General features: G+C 34.8%; 2 protein-coding genes across 3 annotated transcripts in view; both read right to left on the bottom strand.

Moving 5' to 3' along the window:
* Window positions 1-933: 933 nt before the first annotated feature.
* On the bottom strand, window positions 934-9,482 carry matk (megakaryocyte-associated tyrosine kinase). Its single transcript, XM_016251757.1, has 10 exons — window positions 8,531-9,482; window positions 5,410-5,463; window positions 5,189-5,302; window positions 4,990-5,105; window positions 4,249-4,468; window positions 2,113-2,206; window positions 1,962-2,027; window positions 1,250-1,349; window positions 1,093-1,177; window positions 934-1,011 (listed from the first exon to the last, which is right to left on the bottom strand). Exons 2-10 carry the CDS (start codon window positions 5,416-5,418, stop codon window positions 934-936), a joined length of 882 nt encoding a protein of 293 aa, XP_016107243.1. The 5' UTR covers window positions 5,419-5,463; window positions 8,531-9,482.
* Window positions 9,483-10,397: 915 nt separating this feature from the next.
* LOC107566358 (zinc finger RNA-binding protein-like) overlaps window positions 10,398-16,235 on the bottom strand; it is a 12,684-nt gene continuing 6,846 nt past the window's right edge. For both annotated transcript variants that reach the window (XM_016251790.1, XM_016251789.1), the window contains exons 7-12: window positions 15,196-15,343; window positions 13,989-14,074; window positions 12,645-12,740; window positions 12,446-12,557; window positions 11,021-11,118; window positions 10,398-10,938 (exon numbers count right to left, since the gene is read on the bottom strand). In XM_016251790.1, coding sequence (XP_016107276.1) covers window positions 10,765-10,938; window positions 11,021-11,118; window positions 12,446-12,557; window positions 12,645-12,740; window positions 13,989-14,074; window positions 15,196-15,343 — 714 coding nt within the window. In that variant the 3' untranslated portion in view covers window positions 10,398-10,764. The remainder of the gene's footprint in view (window positions 10,939-11,020; window positions 11,119-12,445; window positions 12,558-12,644; window positions 12,741-13,988; window positions 14,075-15,195; window positions 15,344-16,235) is intronic.

Genomic DNA, 16,235 nt, shown 5'->3' with positions numbered 1-16,235 from the left:
ACCACTTTTGATCATTTTTTGAAAATAAAAAATTTAAAAAGCCTTTCTAATTAAAAATAATATAATGATTTTGTTGTTGTTTTGTTTTTAATAAAATCATACTTATTATTATTGTATTATTGTTGTTGTTTTTCCTTTTTGCAATTATTATTCTCAATGATTCTTATTCAATTTAAAAAAAAATGAACAATTAAACACTATTTGCAGTGTGGTAATGAGAATAAAGGAAAAAATAGGTTTAATTTCTCATGCAAAAAAAATTCCGCAGGGTTTAATCTGGTTTTGATTGTGTATGTGTTTTTTGACTCTCAAAGCCGTGATTCCCCATTCACCTCCATTATATGACTGACAGACTGCAACGTTTTGAGTTAAAAATCTCCGTTTGTGTTCAACTGAAGAAACAAAGTCACCTACATCTTGGATGCCCTGGGCGTAAGCAGATAAACATCAAATTATCATTTTTGGGTGAACTATCCCTTTAAGTGTCAATTTTAAATAAGCTTTCCATTGGTGTATGGTTTGTTAGGATAGGGCAATATTTGGCTGAGATACAACTATTTGAAAATCTGGAATCTGAGGGTGCAAAAAAAAATCTAAATATTGAGAAAATCACCTTTAAAGTTGTCCAAATGAAGTCCTTAGTAATGCATATTACTAATCAAAAATTAAGTTTTGATATATTTACGGTAGGAAATTTACTAAATATCTTCATGGAACATGATCTTTACTTAATATCCTAATGATTTTTGGCATAAAAGAAAAATGATTTTGACCCATACAATGTATTTTTGGCTATTGCTACAAATATACCCCAGCGACTTATGCTCCAGGGTCACATATTTAAATTGATGCATTGATTTTCTGTATTAAAATGAAGGGCAACTTGACTTTAATACCTAAAATAAATATTAGTTTGTGTATTTTCGTGAGCTCTTACAGTGAAAAGCGCAGCAGCTGCGTCGCACTGATCGCAAAACGTCCTCGTGTGCGAAGAAAATTCACCAGATTTCCCTGCGACGACACACAATTTAGTCTATGAATAAATGTTTTCAAATTCAGTGCGCTTGACAGATACTCCTCTGAAATCTGTACCTTCGTCATGAGCTCTGTGACGATGTGAAGTCCGTTGTGAAGAATCACTCCTAATAACCGCACCAGATTCTTATGATGGAGATTTCTGGAAAAGAGGAATAATTAGGAATATGTAATAAAGACACAGAGCAGGTAACGGAGGAGGAGATGCTCTTACGTCATGACCGACGTCTCTTCGAGGAAGGCCTGAGCGGTTACATCACATTTGATGTTCTTAACAGCGACCCGCTGACCTGCGTATTCACCCTCAAACACGGCTGAAATATTAACATATCCGTCAGATTCACACAGACGAAAATAAAAGAACATACATTAATACATTTTTAACCATCAAGTATATATGATTTGTATGTATCATATTTTATATCTAATTTTTTTTCATTTGGTGAGCAGCTAGAACAGAAAGTGGAGCCTGCAAGGAATAGTGAAGATTTTTTTCTTATATTTTGTATATTAATTATTTATGTTTATTTATTAGCATTTTAAATGTAATTAATATATATGTCTATTTATGCATTTAATTTAATATATATAGAAATGTATACATAAAATTTAAATATGTATATTACCTTAAATGTAATTAGAATTTTGTTGTGTTCATATATATATATTCCCACATGATAGCCAAAATGTTTCACAAAACTGACTTCAGTAAAATAATCAAATTTTTCTCCACTCACTGAATTAAACACAATAACGTTGCATAATGTATTTTTGACATATTATTAATAAAAAATGACAGTATACAGTGTGCAATTACTGCTCTCGCCCCAATAATAGCCATGTCTCATTCAAATTCTGCTCTCTATTGGTTATCTGAGAGAACTACAATAACAAAGTCCACATGTGTATTCAAAAGGACAGCATACCCCCGAACTCTCCCTCTCCAATGGTCTCTCCTAACGTAAGTTTGGACAGATCCAAAAGCCAGCCGGCTGTAACACAGAGGCAGATTTACAGTGTTAAACTACTAGAAATCAATCCTCAGGTATTTTTGGAGCTCTTTCGAGTCACACATACATTTCAACAGCTTCGTCTCAGCAGATTTCGTGCCTTCCTTCTTCTTGGGCTTCAGCAGAAGCGTAGCGAGGGCGCCTTGATTTCTGCTGTAAAACTGTCAAACAAACACAGCATTTATAAAACCAGCTGTGGCTACAAAACACACCAGAAATTCCCCTTTAATTCCCAATAAAGTCATAACATCAGCTGCAGTTAGAAAGTGTGATGCAATGTCTATAAGAGGGAGTTGAGGACAAGGATTAGACTAAATAATAATAATAATAATAACAACAACAACAACAATAATAATTTGTCACACTACAAAGAGTGATTAAAAACAATGAAATGTGAAAAAATAATAGATTGTTAAAAAAAATTATTATAAATAATAATAAATCATATATATTTTTTAAATCACACCACACAGCCACTTAAAAAAAGCTCAAATGTGATAAAGTAAATAAATAAAATAATAATTTGCTAACACTGCATGACTAAAATATAAATGTGAATAAAATGTTTAAAAAATCCAATCAGGTTTTAAGTCACAACACAGCATGCAAAGTGCACTTTTAAAAGTTGCAAATGATATTTTATTAGAAACAGATAAAGGGGATGCTGTGGCTTTGGTGCTTTTAGACTTAAGCTCTGCATTTGATATGGTTGACCACAATATCTTGATTTCCAGGTTGGAGAGCTGTGTTGGGTTACAGGGTGTTGAAATTGTTTCAGTCTTTTTTAACAAACAGAAGTTTTAGTGTTTCTATTTGCCAACTTGCTTGTGGGGTTCCACAGGGCTCAATTCTTGGCCCAGTTTTATTTTCTATATTTAAGATGGGTGCTATCTTTAAGAAATATGGAGTGCCCTTCCACCTATATGCGAATGATACTCAGCTGTATTTTACCTTGAAGCATAAAAGTAAAGAATTCTTAGGACCTCTGTCGGATTGCCTAAACAAATTACAAATATGGTTAAAGCAGAATCTTTTAGTGTTAAATGAGAACAAAACCGAAATCATTTTGTTTGGTTTAAAGTCATATGAAGACTGTGCCCTTCATTTTGGTCATCTCTCTTCCTACTTTACACCCTGTGCTAAAAATATTGGTGTTCTTTTTGATTGCAACCTGGGTTTTGAGAAACAAATTAGTGCAGTCTAGTCTAGGATCAAGATTCTTCCACTAACAGCGTTTATCAAAAATCTAATCTTTACTCTCTGTAAAACAGTTTGAACAGATTATTCGCTTGTTTGTTTTATCTCATTTAGATTGCTGTAATTCTCTATAGTATAAGTCAGTCCTCTATAATGCGTTTACAGATGGTCCAAAATGCTGCTGCAAGGATGCTGACAGGCAGACGGCGGTTCGATCACATCTCGCCCATTCTTATTTCACTAAACTGGTTACCAGTCAAATTTAGAATTGTTTTTACAATTTTCACTTTTGTTTTTAAATCTCTTCATAATCGAGCACCATCAATTCTCTCTGAGGCAATCTCTATTCATAAACCAAATAGGTCCCTAAGATCCAGTAATCTTGGTCTCCTCTCTGTTCCTAGATCGAGGTTCCTTTGTAGAGGTGATCGAGCCATCGCTGTTGCCGGTCCTAGTCTATGGAACAAATGACCAGCTTCTATTAGAGCTGTGCCCTCTTTGCCAGTATTTAAATACCTGCTTAAAAAAACATCTTTTGTCAATAGCTTTTATCTAGCCATGTCAATTGTATTGTTATATTGTGTTTTGCTGTTTCTAATTTATTTTATTTTAGCTGTATTGTACAGCACTTTGGATCAACAGGTTGTGTGAAAGTGCTTTATAAAGAAAGAAAAAGAAAATGGGAAATTAATATACCATTTACTGGCAGTTTTCACCATTTGTTTTTATTTTTTGCAGTTAAAGTCATATATATATCGGCACTGATTATCTAAAAATAAATAATCAGCGCCGATAGCCTCGTGGGCAGCGCTCCGAGCCGCCGAGCCGACATACTGTTGCGCTTTGGGCCCTGAGTTTCTTTAAAAGCATCTGACGCTCGCCACAAACGAGTGGCCCAGTTCTCATTTCCCCTCAAAAACCACAGGACGCGAGCAGCACGGATGTGTCACTGGAAAAGCGAGATAAATGAAGAAACATGCACACTAAATATAGCCACCGGACGCACCTCGATCATGTCGATGAGGTTGTAGAAGAACTGCTTGTTGTCGATGCTCAGTTTGTTGTCTTTGAAGATGACTCGGTAGTGGAAGACCTTCTGACTGAAGCAGAGGCACAGCACGAAGTCGCCGGGATGCCGAACCGACTCCCGCACCAAGAAAAGCCCGTCCTCCACGGGCTTAAGTTTGCCGGCGGCTTGCAGTCCCGATATTTTGCCGTGAAACCATCTGAGAAGATTGTAAACAATGTCAAATCTTAAATAACCTCTGGGTCCACCAACGTTTACCATCCAACCTGACAGAACTGGAGAGGCTCTGCAAGGAGGAATGGCAGAGGATTCCCAAATCCAGGTGTGAAAAACTTGTTGCGTCTTTCCCAAAAAGACTCATGGCTGTATTCGATCAAAAGGGTGCTTCTACTAAATACTGAGCAAAGGGTCTGAATATTTAGGACCATGTGATATTTCAGTTTTTCTTTTTTAATAAATCTGCAAAAATGTCAACAATGCTGTGTTTTTCTGTCAATATGGGGTGCTGTGTGTACATTAATGAGGAAAAAAAATGAACTTAAATGATTTTAGCAAATGGCTGCAATATAACAAAGAGTGAAAAATTTAAGGGGGTCTGAATACTTTCCGTACCCACTGTAAACTATAACCACATCCTGTCCTTCTGTGGAGTAACTACTACAACATAACAAGCTTGTTCCTCATCGCAGTTCTTCAGAATTCAGATTTCTGCTCACTTACGGCATCAGGCTTAATTTGGGGTCGATACGGAGAGCTTCCCTTTCTCTGAGTTTCGAACCCGAGACCAATCCTTCCTCTCCTGTTGCGTTATGTCGGGCTCTGTATTCTCCATTCCTCTGAAAAAAGATTAAAAAATAAAACTTTAGCCAGCCTCAGGCTTTATATGGGAGAATGTGTTTAGGAATGGTGCTTATTTTACCGTTCCAGGTCCGACGACTGTCAAGATGTCGCCTTTGTGATACGCTATTTCACCGGCTTTGGGCTTGCAGTGCTGCTTTTTGGCGACGCACTGAGTTCCTGCCGTCCAGTTCTTCTGAGTAACAGTAGAGTCAATAGAGTAATGATAATGGAGTTAGTGAGAAGTGAGGTATGAAAACATCTCAAGGCATTGGCTAATATTTAGCAGGATGTCTCGCTTACCATCGCCATGTGTTTATTGAGCACTGAACATCTGAAGATCTTCAGACCTTCAACCTGATGGAGAAACCGCGGTAAAAAAAAAAAAAGTGCATAAAAAGATTGGACATGATGTTTCAGCATGTTATAGCCACGTAAAATTTTATACTTCATCTAAATTAGCCTAAGAAAAATTTTCAAAAAGAAATGGCCAAAAATGTATTCCAAAAACCCAAAACACATGAATTAAATATTAATTTTCCACATTTGTCAATGCAGATTTTTTTTTTTAAATATTACACATTAATTTAATAGTAGGCTAATATCTAGGAGAGACCCCGAATAGTCGAAGATTCGAATCTTGGATAGGAGGAGCCTGATTCAGCTATCAGTCTCAGTCGAATATTCGCTGAGGTGTTATGATCATGCCATTTTGGCTATATGTGCTCAATGTCTGATTTCACAACTACTGGTTTTCTCCCAATAAGTTAATATACAGCCTATTAAGAATGCTGTAAATAAGAATCTGAAAAGAAAGAAGCTTTTAATAAATGTTTTTGTGTGAATAAATCCAACCACCCCTATAGATTAAAGTTTCACTTTCCATAATCCAACATTTGGAGCGGCAAGGATTTCAATCTTTAACAAGACAGAGTGAAAGATTGGATTTTTTTCGATCATGTAGGGTTATAAGTGATTTCAAAACATTTCAGCCGGTTTATATAAAAGTGATTTTTCCTGGTGGAATATGAGCTGCCCAACTCAATCCGAGCAGCTGAGTCCTTAGCCATCTTCAAGAAACGACTAAAAACACATCTCTTCCATCTTTATTTGACCCTCTAACTCTAGCACTCTCTATTCTATTTTAATTCTACTTTATCTATTTATCCTTTTTTAATAATAAAAAAAACTAGCAGCTTTCTATTTTTTCTATCTACTTGTTTTTCGTCGTGTGTGTGTATATAATATAAATATATATATATACCTTGCTACGTGTACTGCGTTAGGCTAACCGATACTTGTCATTTGCACTTATTGTTGCTCTTTTGTTAGTTTTGACTGCTTTTATTGTCCTCATTTGTAAGTTGCTTTAGATAAAGCCTCATCGGTTTGAAAAGCGAGGTGTGCTCTGATTGGTCAGCTATCCAGTGCGTTGTGATTGGCCGAATACCTCAAGCGTGTGATGGAAATGTTACGCCCCTCACCATATTGTGATGCTGTGTCCGGCCGGAGCGACGAGACAAAAACATGAAAACCCATTATAAACGAGGCATTTGTAGCATCCAGTGGGGACATAATTACTGATTATAATGACTTATACTGTCTTTTTATGTGTTGCGTTGCATCGCGCCGCGCCGCGTAAACATAAAACCATGTCTGCATTTGTGATCGGAGAAATGAGAAACAACAAGCGCTACTCTACACTGCTCAAAACTCGCGTTTGAATCATCAGTGGCAAATTCTTTAAATATGAAAACGTACTTACAGTCTGTAAGTCGGCATTATTTGTCAGCATCATAGACTGTGGTCAGCATGTGCGCAGAAGGGGAAACAGAGGAACTAAATTCACCGGAACACCGGCGGCTACTCTCCCAGGAAACAGTCCTCCGTAAAATGCGCTGCACACATCTGAATATTTGGGTTGAAGTGTTCTGGAACAGTGTTGTAAATACAACTTAACCACTGATTTCTAGTCGTGTCCATTTTTGGAAGACCAAACAAAGTAGTTTCGCTTTCACAACGAAACACACATAGTCTTCACGACATGGCGGCGGCAGCAACAATACTACAGCGAGAATCAAAGTTAACTTACGCCTTTTTTCTTTGCGTATAAATTTGGGTGGTGTTATGCAAATCTTCCCACATTGTGACATAGACGTGTGGGGGCGTGTTTAAACGAGGCGTTTTAGGAGGGCGTGGACTAGTCTTAACCTTTATAAAGAATATCTCTTTGGGTTTGAGGCTTTAGTCTTTGCAACTTTAAGGATCTCATCTATTCACAAACAGCTTGTAACACTCCAAAGAGAAAGGAAAACTTGAAATCGCATCATATGACCCCTTTAATACTACTGTCATGTAGGCTACATAACGTTGAGAGCACTGTTGTAAAAAAAATTTTGTTCTTAGGGTTTCGCTGACCTAATATTAGCCATCTTTTAATCAAAACATAAAACATTATTTTTGTATATGTGAGGCATCCGTTACACATTTTCCCTGTGTGTTAACATCAGTAGGCTAATTATTACTGTCCAATGTCTGACTTGACTCTTTTGCCCCCCCGCCCCCAAACATATGATTCGACTATTAGTCGACTACCAGCTAGATTCGAAAATTCCGATTCGACTTTGTAAATCCTTAGTCGGGGACACCCCTAGTAATATCAAGCCACATAGCCATTTAAAAAACAACAACGCTAAAAGGCAATCAAAATGGCCCAAAAATCCATTAAAAAACTCAATATACATATGAATTAAATAAATTGTGATCACAAAAAGTGATTAAAATGGTGAATCGTGGAGAAAAACTAAATCAATATGAATTGAAAAATATGTAAAATTAACATTACATCAAATTGGCACTTCAAAAACGTAAAAAAAAAATCCTCAATACACACGTGCTAAATAATAAAAAATAATAAGTCACACCGCATGACACCTTGACTGCAAAAAAGTACAACGTGATTAAAACAGCAAAAAAGTAATTGAATAAAAAATACAACAAAAAAAAACTGATACGAGGGGGAAAAAAGTATTTTAAAAATGAGTTACATGTAAAATAAATAAATAAATAAAAACTCACATTCAAAACTGAAATGTTAACCATTTTTGCATAAACCCTTGACTGGAAAAAACTCAAATGTAATTTGAAATGTTCCACAAAAATAAATAATCAAATAAAATTTTAAGATGACAACTGAACTCAAGAATTAAAAAAAAACGCACCTTAAATACACATGAGTGTTTGTATATGAAAAAAATGTTCTGTGTGCATATACTTTTTTAGTACAGATTAAGATGATAAAATCAACAAAATTCCTTATACACAAGATATAAACATTAAACTAGTAGCTTTGTAAGCCCAGTGCTGTACAAAATGAAAACAAACAAACTGTATTCTTGATATTTTTGAGATTCTTGTCACTCACCAGTATGAGTTTGTTTGTGAATATGTTGCTGGTGTCACCCCATGTGAGCGGTTACACATTCATCAGAGGTTTATTACACACGCGCTCACTTCCTCCTGATATACATGATGTGCTTCTGACGTGTTTTCCATCCCTATTTATGACCATATATGATGGCAAAAATATAAAGCAATAAAAAGGCTTCAGCTTGAACCAAAACAGACACAGGCGGGCCGTGTAGTCTGATCGTTTTCTCCGTTTATTTAGTTAAGCAGCACTACACAGATATTCCAACTGAAAGAAAGATCACACTATAATTATTCACAGTCCTACAAAACGAGAACAAACACTCAGCAGGAACATTTAAAAACACCGGGATACGATTGCATTATACATAAAAACAGGTGGCAGAACGCAAATTCAGGCGATACGAATAATCAGTTCAATATATACGAATAGCAATCTTTCTAGCAAACTGCGCATCTCTCGTTAGATTTTACTCTTTTATATAAAAATGTAAGAATAGAGAGGTATTACATTATATTGCAATATGAAGAACCGGAAATTCACCTCCTCGTTCACATTTCAAGTACTTTTAGTCTTTACCGCAGGCACATGTGAAGAACCACAGACTTTACGTTGTGTTTTCGCGTCGTTCGCTCGAGAACAACGGCTCGATACCCTGTCGAAACGCCAGCTTCTCGCCGTGAAATGAGCGATTATTCAGTATGCAAATAAAAGTAATGATAGCAGAGAGTTAATAAGTCTATTTATTTATTTTTTCCTCCGTCGGTTACAGTTCTGATGCCTAAATGTGTATAAATCCAATGTCGGGTTAATAAACATCCACACAAAGCTGAATCGTGTCGCTTTTAACAGCTTATTAGTGAATACTAATAACTACTTGTTTTAAAAACTTATTTTTTAAAAGATACACAGTAAAGAAACTAATTACTTTGCAATAATATTATACATAATAATCATATTATATCATGTTAATCATAATATATTATTATCAATATTATACATAATATTATTATATAATACATTATAATATTATTACATAGGGCTGGGAAAATAAATCGATGCATCGCGAATCTTCCGAATGCATCGCGATTCTTTCTCGAGTCGATGCTGAGCTTAGTTTTGAACAGTAGATGGCGCTGCACGCTTTAGAAACAGCCGTACTCTGCTTGTTTCCAAATCCTTACACACACTTGAACCTAAAATAATCGTTCATAAAATTCGAAAAGGTTGAAGCGAATTACAAGGGTGTTCACAGCGGGCTGTGTTTACATTAATCTGGCATCATAAAAGCATTCTGAGCCGAGGTGAAATTACATGAGCATTTGAGTGTGCGGATAAAAACTAGATTAGAGCGCCATCTGCTGTTAAAATCTAAGCTCAGAATCGATTCCAGAGAGAATCACGATGCATTCGGAAGATCTCAGAATCAATCCACGAATCGATTCTGCATCAATTTATCGTCACAGCCCTACTATTACATAGAACGGATTTCTATTTATAAATATATCGAAATATTTTGTTTATACAGTGGGATCCAAAAGTCTGAGACTTTTAATTTTTCCAGGGAAAAAAATTAATAAATAAATAAAAATTGAATTTTTTGCCAAAAATTTGAGAGCAACGTCCATCTGTTTATATTTTGCATTGTCACTAAATTACCGTAATTTCATTAGTAATGAAAAACTTAAATATTTCTTATTAATTTTATGTTATGATGTTCATGTTACATTTTTCAAAATAATAAAACATTTATTTCCATGTTAAAATGTCTGGCAAATAAAAATGTCAATGTGGACACAGCGTTTTGGGCCCCAGTGTAAATTTTTTTTTTTAAATATATATATATATATATATAAGATGTAAACAAAAAAGACTGGCCTGTGTCTGGATAATCAAAGCTTTTAATTAAGTGCCATTAATATGTCAAAGTGCCTAATAGAGCTAATGTGACGTTCTGTAACTTTATATATTATTTTGGTCGCTGATCGTTAGCAACATTCACTCATCATCTGATGCTCTGAAAAAGGGATGCGGCTGCTGCATTTCGGGCCTATTTTCAGCTCAGATGTATTAGAAAACATATTGCATCATAAAAGGGGAACGACTACGTTTTTTCCATCTCTTGTTCTTTTGAAAAACGGAACCATCGGATGTTGTATTTTTTCCTCTTCGAGTGATATTTATACATTTGCAAAGACATAACAGCTTGCGAAGATTACGCAGACGTTTCAAGGGATGTGAGAATCGTCTTTTTTATCCTTCTTTCCGTCGGCTTCTCCCTCGCCGGCGTCGCTGCCGTCGCGTCGTCTCTTGCGGTTTCGAGCTCCGGCCTTTGAGACCGGCAGTGAGCCCATGCCGAGGACTTTATGGATCTGACGGAAAGCCAGGAGTCGCAGCGCATGCTGAAACACAACGAGACGTGCTTTCAGAATAAGCATGGATCATGTAAATGGAAATGTTTGTCAAAAAAACATTATTTAGTACCTGGGCACTAGCGGTCACGTCCTCCCGAGCTTGTTTCGACATGCTTCCCAGAGCATCTGTTTGACCTTTCTCACACGGGTCGAGAAGACCTGGACCATCTGAGGGGTGGACAGACATTTAATGACTGACTTAAATATAAATATGTGTGTAAATGGGTTACGAAATGTGTAGCAAGAAAAAAAGTTGGTTTGGTTCATTTAAAAACAAAGCTTATATAAAACAAAATATAACGCATTTTAAATATAAAACTTGAAGTGAAAATGTTTCAATTTCCTTGGCAACTAATTGAAATAAAATGAGTTTAAGTACTAAAATTACAATAGAAAACTAAAAGTGACACAAAAATTAAACCTAAATAGAAATATCCAGAAATTTTTTTAATTAAATTACAAAAATGCATAACAAAATGACTGTCTTATCCCTGTGTTGCTATTGTCATTTAAAACAATTAAAAAATAAAGCTTAAATAAAATAAAATACATAAAATGAACTAGATTTAAGTTAATTGCCAATTGTTTTTTAATTACTAAAACTAAAATAGAAATAAAAATGAATTAAACCTAAATAGAAATATTTAAAAGCAAAATCTAAATAAAAACGATAAAAGCACATACAAGTATTGCGTCCTGCCCCAGTGTTGTTATTGTTAACTAAAACTATTAAAAACTGTTTTGCTAATTGCAATAAAGCTGAAATCAAATCAAATCTAAATATTAGATGAAAAACAAACCAAAAAACTTGGTTAAACCAAAAAAACTAAAATAATCTGGCACGTTACCTTGGAAACTAATCAAAATAAAGCTGAAGTACTAAAACGGAAATAAAAATAAATTAATGCTAGAAAGAAATGTAGCGAAAAATGAAAACTAATAAAAATTACAAAAGCACATAAAATAACTAGAACTATTAAAAATGATTTCTGTTAAATCTGAAACTAATATAAAAATTTGAGTAAAAAAAAAAAATTCGAAAATGAGAAATATGGCCTTGGCAACTTGAGTTGAAATACTAAAATTACTCAACTAAAATTAAAGCTAAATATTTAAAAAAATAAAGATTAATCAAAATGATAAAAGCACAACAAATGACTAGAATTTAGACTAACATTAAAATCAATCTATAGAAGTATTATATATATATACAGTGGGTACGGAAAGTATTCAGACCTCCTTAAATTTTTCACTCTTTGTTATATTGCAGCCATTTGCTAAAATCATTTAAGTTAATTTTTTTTCCTCAATGTACACACAGCACCCCATATTGACAGAAAAACACAGAATTGTTGACATTTTTGCAGATTTATTAAAAAAGAAAAACTGAAATATCACATGGTCCTAATATATATATATATATATATATATATATATATATATATATATATATATATGTTTTAATAAATAATTCCTAAAATAACATTGGTCCTACCTGGCAGGAGAATCCCGGTGGCGATGCATTCGAGGACCCTCCGCAGAGCTTCTCCGGGACTGAGTGGACCGGATGCACTGCTAATGGCTTTTTCAACAAGCAGCTCCATGGCCTTTGCAAAAGAAAACTCAACACGTTAGTTAATGCGACCTTTATTAGCTACAACTCAAATCACTGTTAGCAAACAAAGCTAACTGACCCAGTCGGGCATCTTGCCCCAGGTAGGTACGCGCTGACACAGATCCCGCAGAACCCGAATAATGATGACGCAAGTCTGAAGACCGTTCGCCCGAGCCTGTGGATGAAACTCATTAATATGCAATCACAGCTAACTACAGCACTTCAGTTAATAACACAAATGTGAACGCTAATTGATAATGCTAATGCTACTAAAATTATTCAACGGTCGAGAAATGTAAGTACGCAAACACTTGGCCAATGTATCGCAAGTGCACAGTTCCACTGTACACGTTTAACTACAGATTATTTATGATAATTAGCTAGCTAACATGCTAACCAGTTGACAATAAACTTAGCTGACTTGCTCTACGATATTCTTTACATACTATTGCTCCTGAAAATGAAAATTAGTCATTGAAGAAAAAAGTTGAAGTTAATGTACATTATAGTGCCCCTTGTGGCAATACTGAAAATAAGGCATACTAGTGATGCATTACTAATTGCGTGTTGACATATTTAGGAATATAGCTATAAAGGAAATCGAATATGCGTTGCTAGAAGAAATAGATACTTGCGTAGAGTATGTTTTGGGTTTAATCGAAAGTCAATGCCATGTCAGTTAGCTAAGTGTAGCTTTCCCAGTAGTGATTTTTTTAAAGTCAATTTAGTGCCTAAACACTTCCTTAAAAAAATTTCTATATTTAGCTGTTTTGCTAGTAACATGTAGAGTGACAAATATATATTTTTAAATATATATGACAATAAAATTAACTGACTTGATCCGCGATATTCTTTTCGAATTGTTGTTCTTGAACAAAAAAATGGATCGTAGAGGAAGTAAGTTTACAATAATTACGATTACAGCGCTCCTTGTGGCAATACTGAAAATAAAGTGCACTTAGCGATGCGTTACTAATTGCGTTTAGGAACATAGCTATGAATGAAATACAAGTCAAACTTGCTAAAAGTATGTTTCGAGTTTAGGCTAAAGTCGGTAGTTAATTAAGCTGTCTCAATAACGATTTTTTAGCTATCAAGTCAATTTAGTGTTTAAATAATGGTTATAAAAATTCACTGTATTCAGATACTTTCGGCTATTACCTTTGTAGTAGTTATTACTTTTTCAGATTTTTTTTTTTTATGTTATGCCTAATGTAACAATGTTACAATTTAACAACGTTGACAATTATGTTGAATTATGCTACGTTGCTTGTAACATAGCAAAATGCAATTTTAAAGGAGCTTCTCCAATGCTTTTTAACAAGGTTACAGATTAAGTGTCTACTATCCTAAAATTTTAAGTACAATTAAAACCTAAAATCCTAAATTAGACTTTTATCAACTTTTTTTATTTTTTATTTACCTGAAACCATTTAGCATGTCGCAGAGATGCTAAATACTCAAGGCACTTGGTCCTGCTGAGAACATCCGGAGGGTCTTTCTCTGACGCTGCAAGGACACATGTAGGAAACATCGTCAAATGTATTTAATGATTTAGCAATTGTAAGAAAATAATATTATTATAATATTATTCAAATAAATATTAAGTAGATCTCACTGATATAAAATGATTGTTGATTAAATGACACAAAGATATTTTAGGGAATGTGTGGCACTAGGCTGTGTTAATGTGATCATTACAACACAAGTCAAAACAAAGTGACCACACCGAAATGTCACAAGACGAGGGGTTTTCCGCACGTCCAGGTTCCTAAAAAAACTGTTGCAATGTTATGCAAAAGCTTGCCGCTGTCACCTCTGGCTTGCTTAGTTGGGGACACTTCATTTCCAGCGATTATCGTTGACTTGATTGCAAAGATACTATTAAACTGAACTGAGCTGGATGATGACATCACTGAATTCAGTGACGAACTGTCTTTAACTGAAAAATGAGTGTTTACTATTGTCACTTTGCATTATTGACACACTATTTTCCTAATTAATGCTGTTCAGTTGCTTTGACACAATCTGTATTGTTAAAAGCGCTATATAAATAAAGGTGACTTGACTTGACTAAACAAAACTGCCTATAAAATGTAGTAAAATAGAAATTAATATTTACAATTAATAATACAAATAAATAAATTGTTACTAAAAATAATATTAGCCACTGTTTTTGATGAAAAAGATCATAGTAGTTATTAGTAAAATGTCAAGAATCACAATTTTGTGTGGTGTAGGATCGACCGCCACTTTTATATGTACGACTAACTTGGCCTGAAAAGGTTTGTGGTGAAAGCTAAACAAACATCTCTCTCATCCTGAAGTGCTCATGTAATCTTACAACACAACTTGTACAATTTTGCGACACAGTGGTAAAGAAAGGTCAGAGATCCTGTTTTTGATTCCTTAAAAACGCTTTCAGAAAGCAATGCAAAACCGAACGGGGGGCAAATAATGGACTGAACTGAAAGAGAAAAAAAAGGAAAATGAAGAAGGGGGGGGGTAAGAAATGAACAGGAAAGCCAATTCACTGATGGAAAATTCAATTCTGTATGGAAATATCCGTATTTTTTGTGAACCAAGGGAACACATATAGTGCTGCTGAGGGAAAGCACGGGTTCTCTAACCTTTCTCCATGTTGGGGACGGGGTCTTCGCGCATCACTGGCGAGGTAAGAGTGATGGTGACCTGCATTTTTGGTTCCTTGCTTGAAAAAATGACGATGTTGGCTTCCTCAGGGTGTACCTGCACCTCATACTGATCTTCAGAAAAGGTCTGCCGGTTAAAAGGACACTTTGCATTACTACAGAGGAGACAGTGGGGGTCAGTACAGGGGCCTTAATTTTTCCCTTATAATCCCAGTGGTAAATGCCACACTCAAAGTCTTGGCTGGATAATGCAGGGGTTAATGGGATATAATGCGTATGGGAATGAAGTACATGCCCCAGTCTCTCTCTGTAGGTGTCGTAACCAGGCAGTGGAACTAAAGATCAGTTAAAGATACATGGACCACAACAGTAGCAGAAGGAGCAACGTCAAAAGCTCATGTCTGGGTCATATTTCATCCCAAATTATTTTGCATCGAGTAAATAAAGTTTATTTTTTAAGGTCAAAGTCATGACATTTAGCACATTTTCCTTGCACAATAAGTCATTACCGCAATGCACAACCATCGCAATCTCATTATTGTAATGTGAAAAAGAAAGAATCTGTATGTTAATGGTTGAATAAATAAGTATATTTTTAAGATTATAAAGATTTGACATTATTTTCATGACATATGGCACATTTTCCCCATGCAATAAGTCATTACCGCAATGCACAACAATCTAAGTTTCATTAATGTGAAAAATTAATAATAATAAAAAGATAATTAAATTTTATGCTGATTTTAATAAAGAAAAAGTTGGAAGGAACAATTTTCTGTATGTTACTGATCGCATCAAGTAAATGAAGTACATTTTTAAGATCACAAAAATTTGTTGCAATTTTACATTATTTTCATGACATTTAGCACATTTTCCCCATGCAAGAGTCATTACCACAATGCACAACAATCCCAATCTCATTGCTGTAATGTGAAAAAAATATATAAAGATAATTAAATTGTAAAAAGTATTTTTATATTGTGGTAGTGTTGTACTGAATTTAATTTTAATTTTAAGAA

The sequence above is a fragment of the Sinocyclocheilus grahami genome, unplaced genomic scaffold, assembly GCF_001515645.1.
Source record: "Sinocyclocheilus grahami isolate Dianchi unplaced genomic scaffold, SAMN03320097.WGS_v1.1 scaffold1070.1, whole genome shotgun sequence".
Taxonomy (NCBI): domain Eukaryota; kingdom Metazoa; phylum Chordata; class Actinopteri; order Cypriniformes; family Cyprinidae; genus Sinocyclocheilus; species Sinocyclocheilus grahami.
This window is presented reverse-complemented; position numbering and strand designations above follow the sequence as displayed.

What these genes read in the sequence shown, in the direction of transcription:
- matk (XM_016251757.1), bottom strand. An exon ending in ACCTCATCGACATGATCGAG is followed by an intron (nt 2,207 to 4,248) that starts GTGCGTCCGGTG and finishes TTTGTTTGACAG; the next exon opens with TTTTACAGCAGAAATCAAGG. An exon ending in TGAGACGAAGCTGTTGAAAT is followed by an intron (nt 2,028 to 2,112) that starts GTATGTGTGACT and finishes TCTGTGTTACAG; the next exon opens with CCGGCTGGCTTTTGGATCTG.